The sequence below is a fragment of the Malania oleifera genome, chromosome 8, assembly GCF_029873635.1.
Source record: "Malania oleifera isolate guangnan ecotype guangnan chromosome 8, ASM2987363v1, whole genome shotgun sequence".
Lineage (NCBI taxonomy): Eukaryota > Viridiplantae > Streptophyta > Magnoliopsida > Santalales > Ximeniaceae > Malania > Malania oleifera.
The window spans coordinates 27,279,514-27,293,755 of NC_080424.1; the positions used below are offsets into that span (position 1 = coordinate 27,279,514).

A 14,242-nucleotide genomic window follows, 5' to 3' on the forward strand; every position below is an offset into this window, starting at 1 on the left:
AAGGCTTGTTTGGTTAAGGTTTCAGATACAATTTTCTATATTCAGAAATGCGGGATTCAAAGAAATACTAAGTTCGCATTTGGTTTAAGTGTTTCCAAAAAACCATTTTCATAAATGTATCGAAAAACCCTCCTAAAAATGACGGGTTTTTAGAAAACAATTTTTATTTTTTATTTTTATTTTTTAATGTGTTTCCTATGTTTTTGGATACAATTTTCCTGATACAATGAAAACATGGGGTACCACTTTTTAATAATAATAATAATAATAATAATAATTATTATTATTATTATAAACTAATGATAATTATTATTTTATTAACAATTGCCACTTGGATCGACATTAACCGTGCGTAGTTCCACTATTTTCATTTCAGGGAACTATTTTGAAAACGACTCACGTTTTTGAGTGGAAACAATACATGATACAAATGCAATTCCTTGTTTTCATTTTCATAAATAACAATATGACAACTCCTTTTTGGATCCTTAACCAGACAGCATCTAAAGTTTGACACCATGTTAAGAATGCTAGAAGTGTGAGAAAGAAAAGAGATGGCTCAATAATTCAGTGACTCAGTACTTTTATGCATATGCTCCTAAGATGCTACTATATCTGGCCAACCATGCTTTGGACAGTTCAATGACCAAGAAGTTCATGTTGACGAAGGTCCAGCAGTGATTCTGAAGCACCATTGCTAGATTGGAGTACATCATTCCAGATTCCAGAGCAAAAGGGATGACAATATGTTGTGTTCATCATTTACTCTCCAAATATTCAAAGTTTTAGTCTTTTTTTTTTGTGGACCTTGAAAGGGATGTGATTACAGTCCTACTTTGCATGATTTGACATGCCTTTGATTTTTAATTTTCTCACACTTCAAATTCAAAGTTGGGTTTCTCCTAACTAGGGGAGAATGATGCAGTATGTGATAGGAGGCCAGTTACTAAATCCAAGTTCTTTGAAAATTTTTGACTTTTAGTCATTAATGAACTTTTTATTTCTCTATCATTGTAATACTTTTTGTGAGTGTTTTGTTAGGTCATAAATTAGCAGATTTTAGGATTTTATCTCTTAAGGAAGTAACACCATAGTATTATTCAGGTTTCTCAATTATTGTTTGCTCATTTGCCAAACATATTTGGTCTTTAAATACTTCTGTTATCTACTGGATTATTAGACTTGGATCAATTGAATTAAGTGTTAAAAAATTTCTCTACCCCTTGATTTATTCTCTTGATTTCTTATCCTTTAAAACTCCCCTTTCGTGTTTGGGATCAGTTTCATGCTGTTGCATCATCTTTCTCATGCTGATGCACAGGTTGCTGTGAATTGCAAAGAGGTTTGGAGCAGGAGGGCAGATGATAATGACTGTACTGCCACTGCTGGTGAGTAGGAATTCTCCTTCCTCTTCTCTTTAGTTGATTTGCAGAACTGGAGAATTTGGAACACTTAGAATATTTAACAATCAAGGTCGGCAACTGTGTACATTAATGTTGATTTCTTGATTCATTTTTGTAGGGTCTGATTTCCTTCAAAAAGTTTCAGGGAGAGGATTCCAGAAAAGACAGAAGAAAGAGCAGAAATGCATGGATTCACCAGGAGGAAATGATAAAACATGTTCACCAGTAGATTCTATGGCCAGTATGTTGATTTCCTCATTTCTTCCTGATATTGATCTTTCTATAATCTACACTGCATTGAGACAATATGATGATATGTTGATATGAAGAGTGTCCTGAGGCTGAGAGTCATTTTATTTGAGATGGCTGTCAATGGTTCAAAGGAATAAGTTTGCAATCATGATTAGCCTTTGGGCTCGAGGGGGAAAAATATGTGGTTTCATAAACCAAAGTTGCTTCATTTTGTGGTCAAAGTCCCATGTGGGCATCTGAGCATTCAATTTTTTGACCCTTGAAATAAATGTGTAATTTTTTTTTTCTCTTTTCCATATTTTTTGGGGTTAAATACAAATTCTTGGCTTACTAGAAAGCATTGGATGAAAGAGATTGACATATTGCGTGTGCAGTTGTGAAATAGCATGGAGCCACGAGTTTCTATGGAAGGATGATTCATAGAATGACAAAAGCATCTTCATGAAAGCTTCCCTCAATATAAAAAATAAACGTGTTTTGACCTTCATGAGAAGTTTTTTCCTAATACGACCAAGAAGGTAGGTTCATTAGTGAGACTTATGGCACTCTAAAGGGTATGGGGAGGAAGTCAATATCTACCAACTAGTTCCAATGTTGACATGATTAAGAGGCAATGGACAGTTTATATTTGGCTTAAGCCAAAGCTTCAACCCATTTTTCAGATTCCTACATGTGAACCCACACCATCTATGAATGAAGCATATGCTAGAATCCAACAATTCACCAAGATGGGTCTCAATCCCCTTCTCAAGATTTTCCTGTGATAGTTCAACCATGGTTGGCACTGTCTCTAGAGGGAAGTTTTTGGAGGACAAGGACAAGGTTGGGATGGCGGTTCAAGAGGAGGAGTTTGTTGTAGAAATTCTTGTATTTGCACACATTGTGGTAAGGGAAACCATACCATTGATCTTTATTGAGATCTCCATGGGAAATTGACTTGGGCCTATTGAGTCTCTTACGAATGATGATTGTACGCTTGACACTTCATGCTGACCACTCCACTCACTTCATTGGGGAGTTGAGTACATCATGTATTGTGTCTTAAGAGGAGTATAAGAGTCTTGTTTGCATGGTTGAACAACTACAAACTTAGTCTGCAGATCCTTGCTTCTTGTTTCTTCATCCTCTTCATCCTACTTTATTGATTTTGGTGCCTCATTGAATATTTTAGGGATTCGTAACTTATTTCAGTCATTGAAACCTACTACATTATCCTCTATTAGGTTACTCTTGCTATGGTTTGGTTACTCCCTCGTTTGATTGTTGCAATATTTTTCATCTCCTTCTATTCCTTTTTCATTTGTATTATATGTGCCTAAATTTCCCTTGAACCCTAGTTAGTCAATTATCTAAATATCTAACTGCTCCATATCCATATTTCCTTCTTAGTGTGTTATTCGAGATCTCCAAATGAAGAAGAGGGTTGGTGGAGGGATTGAGTATAGCCTGTACTATTTTGATGGTGGCAGATCCAATTTTTTCCAAACAACTTTCTCAATTTCTACTCTGTGCTTCTTTAGATGAATGGCAACACTTGTTAGGGTCATCCATCCCTTCAAAACTGCAGCATGCTTTTCCCATCTTGAAGTATTCCTTGGTTTGAGTGGTTTGGGTGTTAGTTAGGAGAGCATAGTATGACTTATTTTTCATATAGAGTTGAGTCTTGTTCTAAATCATTATTTTCTCTTCTTCATTCAGATATTTGGGCCTTGTGGAGTCAATATTTTGAGTCTTTTGTTGATGATTGTTCACATATATCCTGGATCTATTTGTTAAAAGACAAGTACGAATTTCTCAATGTATTCATTCAATTCAACTAAGAAATATGAACTCAACTTGGCATTGTTGTTTAAACTTTTTAGATTTGATAATGTATTTGAATATGGTCAAAATGAGCCTTAGGTTTTTTGCTTAGCCAAGGTGTGCTAACCCTTTGCAAGAGTATCTAAACGGAAAAACAAACAGTTACTTGACATGGCATAGTATTTACTATTTCAATTGCATGTTCCTAAAACATTTGGATAGATGCTTTCCTTACAATTGCTTAACAATATGCCTTCCAACATTCTACGGGAGAATTCCCTTCTCCATTGTGCCTTCGGTTGCACTTATTTTGTTTATGTTCCATATTTTGGTAAAGAAGAGTTTGTTTTTGCTGTTAAAAGTGTCTTTATTGAGTACAAAAAAACAGAGAAAGGTGGTTATATATGTTATGAACCCACACTCATAGGAACTATGTTATTGCTTATGTCACATTTTTTCAGGGGATGCCTTATTTCTCTGGTGTCGGGCCCTCCTTAGATGAATCTATTTTGAGTCTATCAAGATTTATGGTTCCTTTCTGTAGATACTCAGTTCCTATTCATATTCCTCCAAACAAAACTTCCACTCCTCTTCGCAATCCATATGTTATTGACCCAGACGAATTATTGAGGGTTTATAAATGACTAAAAGCAGACATAGATGCCACTAACACCATTTCTTCCCTTCACTATCTCGACTTCTAGCTCTGGAGATCCATACCAACGTGACTTGGATTCGCCGGTTGCTCATTGGAAAGGTATCTGAACTTATATTCAACAATCCTTAGTTGCTTATCCTATGTTCATTATGTTTTAGTTCTCCATCTTCCTATTACTGTGCATTCTTTTAACTTGTCTATTTCCTTCGTTTTTATCCCTTCCTTACATGCTGAAAATCTGCTAACCCTAGGTGGAAGCATGCAATGGATGTCTAAATGGATATGCCTTTGACCACTTGAGGGAGATGGGACTTGGTGAATCTTCCTTCCGGTGAGGAGTTTGTTAGGTGTCTTTGGGTCTGCATAGTTTACTATCTTCCTTACAGCTCTATTGTATGGCCTAAGGTTCAATTGATTGCCAAGGTTTACACCCAAATGTATTGAACTTGGTGAATCTTCCTTCCGGTGAGGAATTTGTTAGGTGTCTTTGGGTCTGCATAGTTTACTATCTTATTACTTGGTGTAGCAAGAAACAAACTAATTGAGCAAGCTGAAGCAGAATACCAAGCTATGGCTAATACTGCTGGTGAAGCAGGGTACCAAGCTATTCCTGGTAACGAAACCCATTGGTATGTTTTGTGACTTTTGTCATAATCAAGCTGCCATTTATTTTGCTAGAAACCCAATGTTTCATGGAGGGACAAGTCCCATTGAGGCTCACCCTCATTTTGTGAGGGATGTTGTGTTGAAAGGTTGTGAGTGGATAGGGCTTTATGGAGATGCACTGCTTTTACTACTTTATGGATCCTGTGGATCGAGAGGAATTCGAGAATCTTCAAGGACAGACCAATTTCTTGTTTTTTATAGGATAGAATTATGTTTCTTGCCTCTCTTTGGGCTCATTCTTTTATGTTTTTGGGAAGATGTTGCTGTCCGGCCTGCAAAGGGACTGGGGGGCAGCTTTTTATGACTATTTGTAACTGTTTGCATGTTTTGTTTTGTTCTGTTGGAGGACATCTTGTTCTCCTCTCTTTGTCCTTTGTTTTTCTGTTTAATATATTTAACTTATCCAAAAAAAGAAGGTTGTGATACTCCATTTGTGAAACTAATGGATTAGTTAGGAGATATTTTTATGAAGGCTTTATTTAAACCTGTGTTGTGTACTTGTTGTAACTAACCAAGCTTAGGTGATTTCTATACACCTCAAGCTTGAGGGTGAGTGTTAGAAGAGAATATGCTGTTTTAGTAATTAGGTGGTGTATGTTGGGCATTTTTGTCCTCCAAGTCCTAATATTATTAATGTATAAGGAGGTATACCTGGAGCTGTATGGAAGCTCCAGAGGACCCCCAACTGGGTCTTTTTGCTTTAATCTCTTCTCCTATCTTCTCCCCCTCTAATCCTATCTTCTCCCCCTCTAATCCTAAGTGCTGTATCTTCTTGATTGAAGCTGAGTTTATTTCAGATTTACAACATCATTTATTCTGAAATCTCATGGGATGGACGATGGATCTTTTTTTACTTTTTAACATTCTTGAATTTGTCCATTTCTCTCAAAAAGGTCGAATTTGGCCCTTGGACACTTCATGGACTTTCACCTGCAAGTCCTTCTTAGCTGAACTTGTTCTTTTCCTGATTCCTCTAAATTTCTGTTGATCAATCACGGTTGAAAAGCTATGGTGCCCTCTGAGGTTGAGGCTTTTATACCAACAATCTGCTGCAGCTGAAGATTCCTAGCAATCCACTTGTCTCCTGATGTTTCTTTTATATGTTATCATAGCTGAGACACATGGATGTTGCTTCTTGCACTAATCTGTTAATTGAAATGTTTAGGACAGGCTTTTTGGCATTTTTGGAGAGCAGTGTGTTTGCTCGCACAAACAATGTAGTGTGTCCTTTTGAGCCACATTCATTACATGACAAATTAAGGGGAATTAATATTTCACAGCTTAGATTTGAAGTTTGAAGCCATTGTCAGTTGATTTGTCAATCATTGGATTTAGTTCCCCATAGTGCCACTGAATTAGATTGTTTTTGTTAGTATCTGCTTTGACAATAGACTTTATATTTGATTACTGAATGCAATTATGATCACTGGGGAAAATTATAGTGTCCATTTTAACTAGCAAATAACTTTTGTTCCTCATACAATCTTATGGAAGATGTGAGAAGCCCCCAGCGTTTAAAGAAGCGACAAGTGAAGACTACACCAACTAAAAATCTAACGACCAGTGGGCTGAAGGGGGCATCCTTGAGGCACTTATCAACTAACCCATTACTGAATGAGCATGGATCACATTCAATTCCAGATTTGCGGTTGGAGGCCAAAATGACAGCTGAGGTAAGTCATTCTTGCTTCATTGTTGTGTTTTAGTATTTTGCTTGCTCTCTTCCTTTTGTTTAGCTCATGTTAGTGGAATTTGGTTGCTTGATATGCTTATATTTAACCTTATTTATATTATTTATTGTGATGCTTTTATTTACATCTGCATCTTTCTGTTTACTTCATTTATTAATTGAAGTTGAATGTATTGTTTTGATTTTTTTTTGTGCTTTTGGGAATAGTTATGAAAACTTTGGCTTGAAAGTCAATCTACTGGATTTTTTAAACACCATAAAAGTTTAATTGCCTCATATTGTGATGTTATTTTTTTTAAGCATAAATTTTGTAACTTCTTGTGGTTTTTTTTGATGGCTTTTTTTTTTTTGGTTTTTTATCAGGAAAATTCACGAATGTTTGCAGGAAGGCAAATACATCCATTCTTCTCATCATGGAAAACAGGCAAGAGATGTCAGGAGACAGCTGAACTGGACACTAACTGGTGCTCAGCTGAGATATCAGATAAAAGCATTACTTTTGGCCCTATTCATGTATTTGAAAGGGTTCAGGTATGCCACTGTCAGACTATTTATGTATGCATTCACATTAAAGTACATTATGTTTTAGTCTGTTGAATTTGAATATCTACATTTGTATTCATCACATCTGGTGCAAAATCCCAACTTCCAACTATGCAGGATGATGCTGTGTCCCTTGATTGGGGAAATTGGGTATTTTGTGATAGCAGCTTCATCAATACCAACTTCAGCCTGGAAGGCGAAGGCGCATTCTTATCAGCCTTTGAAGACTCTGTGGAATCGCTAAATTTTGAAAACGTTCAAAGTATTTTACCTTGCAGTAGAAAATCTGTTGTTCAGAATGATGTATTTTTGGTGGATAGTTCTATAAAGGAAAAAAAATTGCACGGTATATTGCCAACCTACCTGCCTTTGTTGGCTGGTGATCAAATAGAATGCTGTCAGCAGCTAAAGGGTCCAGAAATGGTACATATCACTTAAATTAAACTGAATATTTTCCTTGAAAAATAATTTTGAGGACCACCTTTTGAATTTTTTTTTTTTTAAAGTTTTCTGTGTATGTTGTCATTTACTGCTGCGAATTTTGCTATGATGGGTGCAATCGTAGCAGGAACATGTGATGGACAATGCTGGTTTCTCCTCTGGGCTTGCTGTTTGTTTACGAGGTTCTAATGTCGAGCTGCAGAGTACATCTACTCAGGAAAGGTTAGGTTCTTTTGAGATCAACACGGCACTCATATATGCTTGAACTTCCTTTTGTTATAAGTGTTTTCTTTGAACATTCGATCCATAAACTTCTGTTTTGGGGACATGGTTCTGGCTGCTGGGAAATAATAATTTAAGTGCTATTAGGTAATACTTCTAGGTTTTTGTTCTTGATTTGTGGCTCTTTTGATGGTCTTTTTCTTTAACTGTCATGGAGAGTTGGAATAGCTCTGAAATTGAGTCTTTATTGTTGGGACAGATGAGAACAACAAACCTTTGGGACAGAATGAACCCAATAAAATTTATCATAGTTCTAAATTCCACCCAAGTGTGGAGTTATTGGTGTTGCTAGGTTTGCATATTATAATTCATCGTCAAAGTCATCTTGTGCATGCACAAAAACTAAAAGCAAGAGAAACTCCATGTAAGGTTTGCCCAAAAAATTTCGTTTTTATGAATCAACAAAATTTTGTTCGAAGCCAAAGCCATAGAAGGAATGCACATATGCATGCAACAAACAAGAATATGGAAACAGAAGTTACAATTTTGCAAGATGTCGGAATTTAGATAGTGCATTTTTTCTTCCAGATTATCCAGATTTGCCACAAGCATCTTTCAAGGTAATCACTTCTAATTTGGCATTTGTCTCCTCTTGCCCTCAAATATTCTTCCTCTTCTTCCTAGAGCTCCACAAAATAGAATGAGGAGAATTTTTTTAGACCTTCTTTATGCAATTTCTTCCACGGCATGGCCTATACCACCTGTGATGGATCCCTTAAGTGTGTAGGGTAAGGTCTAAAATCCCACAAATCGTGATGGCTGTTGCCAAATCCATCATTAGTCTATAATTCACAAACAGCTGTCTATGCCTACTTGCAAATTAATTGTTGTTTGGGAATGGTTTGCTTCCTGCAACATACAGTTATCCAAAGCTGTTTTCATGGTAAAGAAAGCAATTTGATGCCTATATACATCCCCTCATTAGCCAAGCTGTCAAAGCGAGACGTAATTATGTACTTACCAAGTTCCCATTAGTACTTCTAGCCCAAACAATGTACATTGTGTTCCAGAACTAGCTCTTCCCACTCGACATCCCACCCAAGCTTTATTATTCACTGCAATGTCAAAATGATTACGGAACTCCACCAATGATAGTTCCACACAACAAATACTTTCAAATTTTTTCATGTTTTTCTCACTCCACCTACCTTAAACGAGACCCTCTTCAAAAAGGTTTGAATTCATTCATATTAGCCTTCCAAAGACCCATGATATGTCTTCCTTGGACCTTTTTGACCACCATATATTCCCATCTACAAATCTTTTACACAATCCCTCTCCCCCACAAGTCTCAAAGGCCATTATACTAAAGGCGCTTTGTTATTTTTACTGTGATCTCAACTAATTCAGCGTGACCATAATTTAGGTTGGTTGGGTCTTGTTTTGCCCATGTTTGGTTTGGTTCTGGCTCTTCTATTTGGCAATGGTTGAATACTGGTTCAGTTTTTGGATAGCCACTAAGGCAAACCATGTGCATTCTTATCATTTAATATTATCTCCTGGTGCAGGGCCTAGGCTAACGAGAGATACTAGCCACAGGCATGTGTGATGCGTGTGCTTCGCTGCTTTTGAGTGATTGTTGTTCATATTGGTTTTGATAATTTATACATATAAATATATTTAAGAAGGTTATTATGTGCTATTGCAATTTAATTAATTGGTTTTAAAAAAATTGACTCCTTGGCAGAAAGATGTGGACCTCCCATGAATTTTGAAAAAATTCCTGTACCTAAATTTGGTTAAAAATGTAGAACTCCTTTAGGTTTCAAAAATCTAAGGATCCTCCAATTTTGACCTTTGTGGCATTTGCAATACTCTTGTTAGTTCATTGTCAAGCATAAAGTAGGGGATATTAGTGTGTCATAAATCATCCAAGGTTTTAAAACTTTAGGGGTCCATTTGGATCATGGATGTTTTTTTTTTAATTTTTTGGGGAAAGGAAAGGAAAAGAAACTAAGAAGGAAATTTATATTTTCCAATGCATTTTCTCTCTATGTCAAATATTATTAAAAACGAAAATTAAAGATCAAATTTTCATTCATTGATTTGGTATATCTATAATTTTAAAACTTTCCTTGGTAATCAAACATGAAAAAAAGGGATTCCTTCATATTTTCCTTTCCTTATATTTCAAGTTGCAACGGGGGTCTAGGGGAATTCCTCATTTTTTAGCGAGACCTTTAGGGAGGTCTGTGAAATTTTTGAAACTTCAAAGATGATTTTTTGTTTCAAACCTTTTTTTAGGTGTGTTTGGATCACGGATTTTACTTGAGGAAAGGAAAATAAGAAGTAAATTCATTTTTTTTTGTTATATCTTCTCTTGATATTAAATACTATTAGAAATAAAATTTTATTCTAATATAATAAAAAATTAAAAAAATTCAAATGCTAATGATGTGTAAATTTTAATTTTTTTTTTCTTACTTTCAACCAGATATGAAAAAATGAATTCCCTCAAAATTTTCTTCCCTATCCCTAATATTTTTAAAGTTCCAAATGGGGTCTAAGAACAGTTCATAACTTTTATATCTACCGTCACATTTTTTTTGGTGTTCACCCACTTCATGACTAGAGAGTGCCTCTCCTCAGTAGCCAACAGAGTGGCAAGGGGATGCAACTCAGCGGCCTGAGTAGGACAGCAGTTCTGAGAAGAGAGATTCATTGTTTGGGGACTGGGGGAGCAAACTACAGTGGGTGGCCTTGAAATTTTGGGAATCAGACTCTGCCATTACCTCTCCACAGAGTTCTCTTCATTTTTCTTCTCTCGTATTTATCTATGCTCTAGAAGTTCATTTGACCCATTTACATTTGTTAAACATGAAATCAAAAGCATCTGCCAATTTAAGAATAATAAAGTGCAGATATAAAAGAAAACTCCAAGAGTGTAAGGAAAATGCACCAAAAATATGAAAAGATTATCTGCAGATGTGTACTTGTCAGTGATGACAGTGATGATGTACACATGCTTATACATGAGATGGCTGGAAAAGCAAAGGGAGGGCCGAAAGGGGGTGGTGTGTGCAGTTATATAGGCAGGTATGTGTTTAGAAGATTGACAGAGAAATATTTAGCTCACAGGGATAGTTATTTTTTGAAAACCTGTGCAGTTGAGGGCAATTAGTATAATATGGGAAGTAGTTATGAGGAAAAATTGAGAAATTAAAAATGAGACCACAAAGGAAGAAATCCCCTTTCTAGTATTAGAGATGAATAAACAGAAAATTTGAAGTTTCAGAGAAACATTTTTCTTCCTCTGAAGTTCGATGTCTTTGTTTTGAGACATTTTTTAGAGACAATATATCAGTCAGAATTGTCTGATTCCTGTTCTAATTATTGGAGTTACTGTTTTTGTTAAATGTTACAGAAGGCATTATAGTTGTATAATCATAACATTTTCATCTACCTCATTGTAAACAAATATTATTTTGTTTTTTGTGAGTTGCACCTAAAATGTTTGAGATGTTTTTTGTTGTGTATTTATAGTTATCTGGATATTATTTTCAATTAGCACTCTTCATATCTAATTGACAAATTCCTTGTGAATGTGCTGTTGCACGTGCAGGATGGTGTCAAATTGTCTTGGTCGTAGTAGTCAACCTGAGGACAGCCTATGGACAAACAAGTATCTTCCAGAAAAGGCCACAGAGGTCATTTATCTTGAATAAATTACTTGCAGTTTTCTGTTTCAATACATTATTGGCTGGCCCGTAACATAGATAGGCTATCAATTTCTTTTTGGCCCCATTTGGAACTTGCAGAACATTAGGGAAAAGAAAGGAAAATATGAAGGAATCCATTTTTTTCATGTTTGGTTAATGATTATCAAGGGAAATAAGAAAAAAAAATAAAAATATAAAACGAAAAAAATTGGTTTTAGACATCATTAACATTTTGCTTTTTTTTTTTTTCCCTAAAAAAAAAGTTTAACCATATTAGAACAAGTTTTCCTTTTCTTTCCTCAAACTATACCATTGATCCAAACGGAGCCTTCATGCTCTTTGATTGACAAGATTTAGACCCCCTAGTTCTTTCTTGCCCCGTGCTCAACTTTGAATGCCTGTTCTAATCCGCAGGCACTGGTACACTATTTTATTTCCTTCTTAGGTGTTAAGATTTTCCCATTAATTCTGTTTCTTCTGTGACATGATACTGCAGGTTTGTGGTAATGGTGAATCTGTAAAGTTTTTAAATGAGTGGCTGCGTCTTTGGCATGAAAGAGATTCCCATACCATAAAAAATTCTGCCACTGGTGAAACAGGCATCATGCCAGATGTTGACTTTGATTATCAAGGAAGTGAATCTGATTCAGAAGATGTAAATGAAGATGCAAGACTAAAGAATGTTCTCTTAATCACTGGACCAGTTGGGGTACATCTCTTTCTTTTACCTCCAATATATGTTTGGTCTCTTTCAGGTTGTAGCTTTTGCCCCTGGCGCTGTACATGAGGTGCATTTATTGGTTTAGATCTTAGCTTACTGGGTCCTTTGGAAATTGAGTAACGGAGTTTTAGTCATAAATGCAGGATATGTTTGTGTTATTTCTTTTCTACGGCACAAAAATTTTGAATCAGTACTCTTCTACAAATTGGAAAATTGCTTTCAAAACTAGAAATTAGGATAATTCTTATCGTGCATATGCATTAAACAACTTGCTACTTGATGGTAAAAAGCATGGGATTTACAAGGGTGTCAATGGAGAGTCATTTGCTTTCAGCCTTTCAGGTGCTTTATTTAGGTATTGAACTGGTACGGAACTATAAATATTGGTTCATCTACCTAGAGCATAATATATCATTGATGAACAAATGACTGGGAAAGGGTTGTGCTACATGAAAGTATGGAGTAAATCCATGATGGCTAAATTTTCTTTAAGGTTTCATCAGCAAGTAATGGGAATAAAGTTTGACAGAGCATTGTTCATAAATCTTTAAAAAGGAAAATTTCTGTAAGATATATATATATAACTTGTTTCAGTATCTCTGATAGAACTTATTTTTCTAGTTTCATTTTCTGAATGTACATGTCTTGCGTATGGCTTGTATGAATATAATTCCCTTGATACTAGAACATCATGCACTCTATTGCATAGTGGTATAACCACTCCTAACAGTTGTTCGATCTGAAAGCTTTTGGTTTGTATTGGGTATTAAAGAGCATTTGCCTCTTCTGGTGTAGAGTGGGAAGTCTGCAGCTGTCTATGCTTGTGCAAAAGAACAAGGCTTTCAAGTTCTTGAGGTAATTCTGAAATTGCATAATTCTGATTTAATTGTTTTGCTTTAATTGCTTTGTTACTGGTTTTATAGGCACTGAAATGCGTGCAATTCTGGTGTCTCTACCATTGAATGTGCATATATTATGATGAGCACGCAATGAAATGCATGCTTTTATTTTTTATTTTTTATTGTGATCTCCTTCCATGTTCTGTTCCCAGTTTCATATATTCATCAGTGGAATTGTAAGATGGATTTTCCAATATTCTGACATTTATTGGGGTATGACATACATTGAACCATGGCATATTGAGTTGCATAAGCTTCTAGTCAGTATATGCTGGGAACACTCAAAAAAGGCTCATATGTTGTCTTGGAGTTCATTGTTAGTATTCCATTGGAGGCTTGAAAGTGTTTTGGCAGTAGGCTAGCAGAATATTGTTTGAATTTTTTTGGGGGCTAACTTGGATAAGAACCTGTGCAATGCTTGAATCTGAAGATGCTACAGCTCCAAATAAGTCTGGTTGGTCTAGGAACAGTACATTTTTATTTATTTATTTTTTATATATTTGTTTATTTATAAAAGAAGGAATATGGTTTTTAGAAAGGCAAAGGGAAGCATAAGAGGGAGGATAGGCCATCCTCCAAGAAAATAGAGTAGGGAAAAGGAAAGTACAGATACAAATAAAAACTAGAAAAAAGCATGAACCCAACAAAGGTTCCCATCATGCTGAAAATTATTGAAACAGACCCCCTTAAAAACTCCAGACACATAGGCAATAGGAATTGTAGTCTAGAGTCTAGAGTGTTATAACAATAGCTGTTGCTCTTTAAAAGCCTGCGTGCTCTTGTACATTCTTCACTAACCAAAGGCACCAAAGTACTGCAAAAAAGGGGCACAGCTCTGCAGTGTTTTGGTTCACTTTCCCTCCTAAACCTGAAAAGGAAAAAAATACTTAGCTCAAAAGCCTCCCACGTACCCAGACAACCCAATGCTCTCCAAAAAAGGAAAATCTGAACAAGTTATTCCATATAAATGATGGATTTAGATGGAACTAGGCAATGCCAAAAAACACATTGCAAAGCAGAAAGTGATGCAGGGGCAGCATCAAGGTTCTGCAGCCATGTGAGAATTTAGAAGAAATGAAATAAAAGAGAGGAAGGAAAGGGAAGGGAGGAGATACCATGGGGGAACTCACGTTCAATTAACAATTCAAATTCATCAATATCTGCCTACATCATGGCTTTCACACTATTTATAAGAAAGTCTCAACCCATAAAATTACACACATAC

At 35.8% G+C, this 14,242-nt stretch overlaps 1 protein-coding gene across 2 annotated transcripts in view; it reads left to right on the forward strand.

The window, feature by feature from the left end:
* Positions 1-14,242, forward strand: part of LOC131162458 (uncharacterized) — a 58,495-nt gene that overhangs the window by 11,134 nt on the left and 33,119 nt on the right. Inside the window, exons 2-10 of one of the 2 annotated variants that reach the window (XM_058118954.1) lie at positions 1,322-1,388; positions 1,522-1,644; positions 6,277-6,455; positions 6,836-7,003; positions 7,133-7,438; positions 7,581-7,678; positions 11,301-11,385; positions 11,894-12,106; positions 12,914-12,973. In XM_058118954.1, the coding sequence (XP_057974937.1) occupies positions 1,322-1,388; positions 1,522-1,644; positions 6,277-6,455; positions 6,836-7,003; positions 7,133-7,438; positions 7,581-7,678; positions 11,301-11,385; positions 11,894-12,106; positions 12,914-12,973 (1,299 nt within the window). The remainder of the gene's footprint in view (positions 1-1,321; positions 1,389-1,521; positions 1,645-6,276; positions 6,456-6,835; positions 7,004-7,132; positions 7,439-7,580; positions 7,679-11,300; positions 11,386-11,893; positions 12,107-12,913; positions 12,974-14,242) is intronic. The other variant, XM_058118956.1, reaches the window with a different exon arrangement.